General features: G+C 41.2%; 1 protein-coding gene across 3 annotated transcripts in view; it reads right to left on the bottom strand.

Moving 5' to 3' along the window:
- LOC124399249 (fibulin-2-like) overlaps positions 1-3,340 on the bottom strand; it is a 29,703-nt gene extending 26,363 nt beyond the window's left edge. For all 3 annotated transcript variants that reach the window (XM_046870070.1, XM_046870071.1, XM_046870072.1), the window contains exons 1-2: positions 3,211-3,340; positions 993-2,166 (exon numbers count right to left, since the gene is read on the bottom strand). In XM_046870070.1, coding sequence (XP_046726026.1) covers positions 993-2,121 — 1,129 coding nt within the window. In that variant the 5' untranslated portion in view covers positions 2,122-2,166; positions 3,211-3,340. The remainder of the gene's footprint in view (positions 1-992; positions 2,167-3,210) is intronic.
- Positions 3,341-10,171: the final 6,831 nt, after the last annotated feature.

The following is a 10,171-nucleotide window of genomic DNA, read 5'->3' as shown; positions in this document are numbered from 1 at the left end:
CCACACAACACTACACACACACTACACAACTCAACAACACTACACAACAACACCACACTACACACTACACACACAACACTACACTACACAACAACACTACACAACACTACACACAACAACACTACACTACACTACACAACACTACACTACACACACAACACTACACTACACACACTACACTACACTACAACACTACACAACAATACAACACTACACTACACACAACACTACACAACACTACACAACAACACTACACAACACTACACAACAACACTACACAACAACACTACACTACACAACAACACAACACTACACAACAACACTACACAACACAACAACACTACAACAACACTACACTACAAAACACAACAACCCTACACTACAAAACACAACAACACTACACAACAATACAACACTACACTACACAACACAACTTGGTCTGTAACTAATGATTATTTTGATAATCGATTAATTCGGATGATTTTTTCTTTGATTTCTCTGATGTTTTTGTTAATTGGATGTTTTGTTAATTATATTGATATAAAACCCTAATTAAAGCTATTCATATATAAAAATGTTTCTTTGTTGTGTTTAATATAAAATGCTTTTATTGACCTGGATGACTTTAGGACACACACTTTTTCCTGCTGCAGGTTGACCCTGTACTGTTTACCATTTCCCACACGTGTGTGTTCTTACCGTCACACTGACGTCAGCAGCTCCTACAACCAATTATACATCATTATCAACACTACACATTACAACAGTACACTACACAACACATTACACTACAACTCAACACTACTACAGTGAGAAGAGAAGAGAAGAGAAGAGAAGAGAAGAGAAGAGAAGAGAAGAGAAGAGAAGAGAAGAGAAGAGAAGAGAAAAGGAATCTTCTACAATGCCCTTCTCTGTATCTCCTACATCTCCGCTGAAGATCAGATCAGTCGTTATGCGATGCAGCTTCAGATATTAAGACTTGCTGGACTCACCACTCTCTGCGTCGGATGTTAGCTGGAGGTCGTTTCTCTCCAGGTGGTATCTCCCCAGGGTTTGAGGCTGGTTATGATCTTCGTGTTCCCTCACATTCATCGGTGCTAAGGTTGTGGAGATGAAGTGCACTTCAGGAAAGGTGTTGAGTTCTGGGATGGTGTTTTGGAGGTTCCTGTGATCTTCTGGAATTGTCTCAGTTCTCCTGATATCGTCTGTAGTATTGGGTCTGGTTTCTATTAGAGGAACCTGAGTGTGTCCAACAACGCTTTCAGAGAGCTTCTCAGAAGACTCTTCTTTAGCCGTAGTAGAGTACGCAGAGTCTTCAGTTCCTTCTTCAGTAGATTCGGCTTCATACGTACCCAGAGTCTCTCTGAGTTCCTTCCTGGTGTCTTCATGAGCTTGAGGAGCTGCAGGAGATGGAGTGATATCATCTGGATTCGCGGTGGCTTCTGAGAAATAGTTATAATCGTCACTGTCCTCCATCTGTGACGTGTTGTCAGGGTAAATCGGTACTGAGTTACTGGGAAAGGTGTTGCTTTCACTGATGGTATCTTCAGCGGTTTTGAAGATCTCTAGGTCATTCTTCTCTCCCTCAGGCTTGTTGGTTGCTTCTGAGAAGCAATCAGGAATCACTGAGCACATCAGGTCACCTCCGTCATTGGGGCAGTGACACACCTGACAGGGGTCCATGTGGAACGAGTGGCCTGCTTCGTGTTTCTGGTGGTTGTAGACGCAGCCGAGACGCAGGCAGTGAGGACACGTTTCGGTTGAGTCGGAAAACTCGATGCAGTGAGGAGAAACATCAGGACACGGGATGAAGCGACAGCTGATCCTGCCTCCGCCAGCCGGACACATGCACTCCGTACTGCCCGAGTCCACCAGGTACGACTCTCCTTCCGGAACCTTCCCCTTTTTAAAGCCAGCGCTGATGCAGTCGTAATACTGATAACCTTCACAAGTGCAGCCTCGCTGCAGACATGTGGAACAGCAGGCTCCGCCCTCCAGCACCTCCTCAATGCAGTGCTCCAAACCTGGACAGTCCACTCCAGTGCAGTCCTTCTGCCCCAGACACGTCTGTAGAAGCACAAGAGCACAAGAGACGGTCCATTTCACCCAAACTCGCTTCATTCTCTCAGTCCTGAATCTCAAACGTCTCAGAGCACGTTCCTGCACCTGGAATCAGAAGAAAACGTCATAACGTCTTAATGCACACCTACCAGATCTGGATTCTGATTGGTCAGCATGAATTTTCTCTATATACACCGAGCGTGTAGTTTAAGTGTAAGTAAACCAAACGTCTGTTGGTGAACACGTGACCCGTGTTCGTGACGTGAAACGTGTGCAAACACTGATAGAAACATGTGCTGGAGGTTTCATATACTCATTGAATGACAGCGTGTCAGTGTGTGTGTGTGTGTGTGTGTGTGTGTGTGTGTGTGTATGTGTGTGTGTTAGAGAAAACGTACTAAAACTCACCCTCGAGGCTTTGACACGTTACAGCCTCCAACATCACCTCACTCACACACACACAGAAACACACGCACATGCACGTTGACACAGACACAGACACACACAGACACACACAGACACACACAGACACACACAGACACACACAGACACAGAAACACACGCACATGCACGCATACACACACAGAGACAAACACACAGAAACATACAGAAACACTGATAGATAGATAGATAGATAGATAGATAGATAGATAGATAGATAGATAGATAGATAGATAGATAGATAGATATTCGAGTGTAGTTAATTTTATTGTAAGATTAAATAAGTTTTACAGCTAAAAATTCGAATCAGATTTTAATCCATGAATCTTATAAATCCTTCATGGAGTAAGATGAGATGTTTTATTTTCTCTATTCTAAAGTTTAGAATCACTGAATAGAGAAAATAAAACATCTTATCTTACTTATTTAAAGAAAAGAAAAGAAAAGAAAAGAAAAGAAAAGAAAAGAAAAGAAAAGAATAGAAAAGAAAAAAAAAAGAAGAAAAGGATGTGGTGTGAAGATGAAACTCTACAGGTACCGGTTCCTGAATACCGCCGCGTCATCCGGATTCCTAAATATCACAATTTGGACCTTTCAGATGATTTCCCTCTCCCTCACTGCTGCTCCTTAAATCCCAACCCGACAAACACCAACAACTCCAACAACTCAAACTACACCAACTACACCAACAACTCCAACTACACTTACCTGCGTGTGATCAGGGATGAGTGACTTCCGAATCTGCGCTCCTCTGATTACTGAAGAGGCTCAGAGCAGGGACGCGCTCTCTGTAACACACACACACACACACACACACACACACACACACACACATCAGCGACTCTTTCAAACAGAATCAACTCCAGAAAGCGATTCCGGTTTAAAGCATGAAACTGATCCGATTCTTTTGATTCACTGATTCGTAATGACTCATTAGAGTCACAGTCACACGGGTTTCTCGTCACTGTACTTCTGCATTCTGATTGGCCAGGAGGTGTTTATTAGTTATGATTGTTATTGTTATTATATTGTATATATTGTATATTGTAACATGTTCGTTTGAATACGTTATCGTTTCTATAGCAACATACGGAAGGAGTCTCCAGTATTAGTTGCAGGTTCACGTTTTCAGAAATCATCAGGACAGTGGAGCTTCTATTTTTACATAATGTGTGTGTGTGTGTGTGTTGTGTGTGTGTGTGTGTGTGTCCATGTGGGTGTGTTTGTGTGTGTGTGTGTGCGTGTGTGGCATGTGTGTGTGCGTGTGTGGTGTGTGTGTGTGTGTGTGTTGTGTGAGTGTGTTTGTGTGTGGTGTGTGTGTGTGTGTGTGTGTGTGTGTGTGTGTGTGTGTGTGTGTGTGGTCTCTGTGCTTGTGCGTGTGCATGTGTGCATGTGTGTGTGTGCGTGTGTGTGTGTGTGCGTGCGTGTGCATGTGTGTGTGTGTGTGTGTGTGTGTGTGTGTGTGTGTGTGTGTTGACTGTATGGAATTCCTGGTGTGTGATAAACGTTGTGACTTCTGCGTGCCACGCTGCAGGACTGTTCCTCGCTCCAGGGGGAAATATTTGAATAAAATGAGATAACAGGGCTCCAGAGGTTTGACCAGATGTGGCTTCTAAAAGCTTCTCAGATCTTCTTTACCTGATTTCTTAAAACATTTGTGCTGCTGCTGCTGTGCGAAGTCACTCATAAATGTAACATTTATTATTGAATCTTCTACAACACGATCACATACTAACTCCAATAAATGCACACACACACACACACACACACACACACACACACACACACACACACACTGAGTTCTCCAAGGGTTCTTCAGTTTTCCCTCTGTAGAACACCAAACGAGTGTTTCCTGACTGCAACCCAATGTTCAGGAAAGAGTTCAAGAGTTCGTCAAAGGTTCTTTAAAGGATTGAGGACATTTACCCCTTCAGTTTCCCTCCTGTGAAAAAAATGCTCTTGGTACTTGGTACATTCTAAGAGATAATTCTTCAAAGGTTCCTTGAGGGTTCCTCGAATGGAGTTCATAACATCCTTAAAGAGTTCTTCTAGGAGTAATTTCTGATTTTTGCTAGAACTCCATAGGACTGTTCCTTCTAATGTTGGAACCCTTAAAGGTTCTATGTAGAACTTTACTTCAGTGTTTCATTATTATATTATGGGGTGTCCATACATTTACATGACCAGCACAATGTCACTGCTACGACAAAACTTTTTAAGTTCTGGGTAAACTCACTCTTATTCAAAACAGGGTGCTCCAAGGTTCTTTGAGGGTTCTTTGGATAAACAAGGCCTCCTAAAAGGTTTTCCACCGTGTTATAGTGAAGAAACAGTGTCGATGCTGTAGGTCCCAGATGAAGGGAAATGACAGGAAGTAGTTTTTTTCTCATGAAGAGATAATGATGTGTGGTTGTGCTTCAGGGAAAAGAAGAACATCAACCACAGGGTTTAGGAAAATCCTGACATTACAGAGCAGCGATCTGCTCATGACCTGGAGTTAGGAAATAAAAAGATTTAATTAAAAAGGACAGGTGAGAACAGGTGATATACGGGTAGCTTCAGAAGCATCAGGAAGTAAAGCTGGGACATCAGCCCACAGCATCCTGGACATCTTCTAGAAATAAGGACATACAGGTTACATTTCTTTAGGTCAGCTTCTTTTGTCCCATAATATGAGCAAATAATCTCTGAAAAAACAGAAAGCTATTGGAAGAAAGAACATGTTTCCTATTTTGTCTGATGTGCTTTCAGATACTTCTAGAAGATTATGCAATGTTCTGTGGACATTCTCTTTGTTTCTCACCGCCAGGTTTCATCTGGATTATGATAAAAATATGGATTTTTGTTCAAACCTCCATTAATGGTTTAAACTTTAAGTTTGGATGGAAAATCTGTCTTGTTTTAATTCTTCTGATCTTGAGAATTCACGCTGTTTGTGTAAAACTTTTTTACTTTGGAATTGCATCATGAATTTACAAAAAACATGTCATGCTGGAGGCTCATGCTGAAAAAACATGTGAGATAGAGATGAGATGAGATGAGATGAGATAAGATGCAAACATGTAAACATGCGGCTCAATGGAATGAAGCCTTCATTACACCAAGCGTAAGGCATGGTGGTGGTTGCACCATACTGAAGTAATACTTTCTAGAGCTGCTGGGGAGATAAGGATGGATGGATGTATGTATGGTTGTATGTATGGATGGACGGATGGATTGGTGGATGTATGGATGGACAGATGGACAGATAGATGGATGGATGGGTGGATGGATGGACTCACTCACACACCCACTTTGTTTGTAATTGTATGTCAAAATAAAGTTCTGACTCTGGAGACTCCTTTCATAAATCTAACACTGATTAAAGGTGAGTTAAGGTGTGGTGGTGATTTAAAGTGGTTACACTGGTGTTTCTGGATCAGATGTTAGAACAGATTTGAAAAACATGAGCCAGAACCATTGAAGGTTTCTTATCAAGTTTTAAATCCATGTTCTAGTGGACCGTGAACTGAAGAACAGAAGAGCTCTGTTATTCCACTAGGGGGCGAAATACAGCATTAAACTCAACTAAATTTGAAACGGTAACATGGGTTTCTGTACCACTGCTCTTCTGATGATGATAAACATATCTTCTCAATATGAGACAGCCTACCTACAGCAGATTAAAAACCTGGAGAGATGGTGTCAGGGGAACAATCTTCTCCTGAACGTCAGTAAGATGAGAGTGGACTTTAGATTAAGGAACTTTAAACTACCCTCTCAGGTGCCTCAGGCTTTCTACACTTGCACCTTCGAAAGCATTCTGACGGGTAGCATCACTTCCTGGTTCGGGAACAGCACCATGCAGGACAGGCGAGGCCTCCAGAGGGTGGTGAGGTCAGCTGAACGTACCATCTGCACGGAGCTCCCTGACCAGCAGGACATCTACAGCACGTGGTGCCAGACCAGGGCCAGGAAGATTGTGAAGGACCTCAGCCATCCTAGCAATTAACTATTGTCTTTGTTACGTTCAGGGAAACGCTTCGGGCTCCTTGAAAGCGAACACAGAGAGAATGAGGAGAAGCTTCTTCCCGCAGGCCATTCGGAGTTTAAACCAGGAAACACCCAGGATCTAAAAACTGAACATCTCTCTCCATCGACACTCATTTTACTTTTTTGCACTATTATGACACTTTAACTCTGAATTGCACTTCACAGTGTTACTTTACACCACACCACGCTGCACAGTGTCACTTTATACCACACCACACTGCACAGTGTCACTTTATACCACACCACACTGCACAGTGTCACTTTATAACACACCACACTGCACAGTGTCACTTTATACCACACCACACTGCACAGTGTCACTTTATAACACACCATACTGCACAGTGTCACTTTATACCACACCACACTGCACAGTGTCACTTTATAACACACCACACTGCACAGTGTCACTTTATAACACACCATACTGCACAGTGTCACTTTATAACACACCACACTGCACAGTGTCACTTTATAACACACCACACTGCACAGTGTCACTTTATAACACACCACACTGCACAGTGTCACTTTATAACACACCACACTGCACAGTGTCACTTTATAACACACCACACTGCACAGTGTCACTTTATAACACACCACACTGCACAGTGTCACTTTATACCACACCACACTGCACAGTGTCACTTTATAACACACCACACTGCACAGTGTCACTTTATAACACACCATACTGCACAGTGTCACTTTATAACACACCATACTGCACAGTGTCACTTTATAACACACCACACTGCACAGTGTCGCTTTATAACACACCACACTGCACAGTGTCACTTTATAACACACCACACTGCACAGTGTCACTTTATAACACACCACACTGCACAGTGTCACTTTATACCACACCACACTGCACAGTGTCACTTTATACCGCAACACACTGCACAGTGTCACTTTATAACACACCACACTGCACAGTGTCACTTTATACCACACCACACTGCACATGGACACTTTATACCACACCACACTGCACAGTGTCACTTCATCCCACACCACACTGCACAGTGTCACTTCATATTACACCACACTGCACCATGTCACTTTATATCACACCACACTGCACATGGACACTTTATACCACACCACACTGCACATGTCACTTTATATCACACCACACTGCACAGTGTTACTTTATACCACACCACACTGCACATAAACACTTTATACCACACCACACTGCACAGTGTTACTTTATACCACACTGCACATAGACACTTTATACCACACCACACTGCACATGGACACTTTATACCACACCACACTGCACATAAACACTTTATACCACACCACACTGCACATGGACACTTTATACCACACCACACTGCACATGGACACTTTATACCACACCACACTGCACAGTGTCACTTCATCCCACACCACACTGCACAGTGTCACTTCATATTACACCACACTGCACCATGTCACTTTATATCACACCACACTGCACAGTGCCACTTTATACCACACCACACTGCACATGGACACTTTATTCCACACCACACTGCACAGTGTTACTTTATACCACACCACACTGCACATAAACACTTTATACCACACCACACTGCACATGGACACTTTATACCACACTGCACAGTGTTACTTTATACCACACTGCACAGTGTCACTTTATACAACACCACACTGCACAGTGTTACTTTATACCACACTGCACAGTGTCACTTTATACCACACCACACTGCACATAGACACTTTATACCACACCACACTGCACAGTGTCACTTCAAATTACACCACACTGCACATTGACACTTTATACCACACCACACTGCACATGGACACTTTATACCACACCACACTGCACATGGACACTTTATACCACACCACACTGCACAGTGTCACTTCATATTACACCACACTGCACAGTGTCACTTTATAACACACCACACTGCACAGTGTCACTTTATACCACAACACACTGCACATGGACACTTTATACACACCACACTGCACAGTGTCACTTTATACCACACTGCACAGTGTCACTTTATACCACACACACTGCACAGTGTCACTTTATACCACACCACACTGCACATGGACACTTTATACCACACCACACTGCACATGGACACTTTAAAGACAATCACTAAATCACTTTAATTTGTACTGTTAGTATCTGCCACACTCCTTCATATATTTTCATATATTTTCTATAGTTCATACTTTTTAATTTATCTACTTATATTAATTTTTTTATCCTTATATTCTATTTCTTTTTCATGCCTAAATGTCGGACGGTCGAATAAAACATACTTATATATACATTCGTACTCTGTATGTATGTGTATGTGACAAATAAAAATTGAACTTGAACTTCTCCTTCCCTCCATCACACACCTGATCCTGGCATGTCAGATAGATATCTCATCACAGATATCAGCTCATCATCTGAAGCTTAATACCAGCAGAACTTGTGCTGCTGTCAAGATCTCATGATCTCCATAAACCCCTAATTTCACCTGCTGTCACTGCATTGCAACTGTAGGAGAACCCATGGACAATCAACCATACTTTTCTTCATACATTGTTAATCTAATTCTTCATATACATTTCTCTTTAATTGTATTGCAGTTCACCTTATCAGCAGCAGGGGGCCTCAAACATCACACAGCCTACAGGCTTTTATGCTAATAACCTCTTTATATTTACATTTACGGCATTGGGCAGACGCACTTATTCAGAGGGCCTTACAGTTATCTCAGTTATACAGCTGAGCAATTGATGGTTAAGGGCCTTGCTCAGGGGCCCAAAGGTGGCAGCTTGGCGGTGCTTGGATATGAACCCATGACTCAGAAGTCTGATATCTCATCCGCTGATCTCCAACTTCCCATAACCTGAAGGCTGTGATTTCATTTCCCAGGATAACAGATGTTAAACGTTATTTTACTATAAACAAATTATGTGTGTCATTTAATCACTGCATCTGTTTTTGTTCCCGTCTATTAGATTACAGTACAAATACAGTGTAATGACTTTTACTGGCCTCAATACAAGTACTGCAAACAATAAATATAATCATTGACAATATTTTTTCTTTTTATAGGATAATATTAGTAAATCTGGATTATTAAAAATAGGGTTATTCTAATAAATAATTCTACAACATTGTGAAACATGGCAAGCGTCAAATAATCTGCATGAACCAATAGAAAAAAATATAGTATATACAGTATATTGGTTGTATAGTGTTTAGTGTATTATTTTAAATTGTTGTGGTTAATTCTTCTGTGTTTTTATTGTATCTAATGCGTCCTTGGGTGTCATTTAATGTGCCCATAAAAAATATTATTATTATTATTATTATTAATAATAATAATAATAATAATAATAATAATAACAATAATAATAAGTGTCAAAGTTGTAAAGTCACCATTCTTCTTCTTCTTTTTTATTATTATTAATAGTAGCAATAATAATAATACTACTATTACTACTACTAATAATAATAATAGTAAAAGTTCTTTTTCACCAACTGTGTATATAAAAAAGGTTAAAAAGTGCTTTAAACACGTATTTTAGGCAGTTATTGATAAAAAACTGACAGTTTAGAGATTCTTTCAGACAAATATGAATAGTTTTTAATGTT

The sequence above is a fragment of the Silurus meridionalis genome, chromosome 16 (genome assembly GCF_014805685.1).
Source record: "Silurus meridionalis isolate SWU-2019-XX chromosome 16, ASM1480568v1, whole genome shotgun sequence".
Taxonomy (NCBI): Eukaryota; Metazoa; Chordata; class Actinopteri; order Siluriformes; family Siluridae; genus Silurus; species Silurus meridionalis.
Note: the sequence above shows the minus strand (reverse complement) of the source record. Positions and strands in the feature narration are given on the sequence as shown.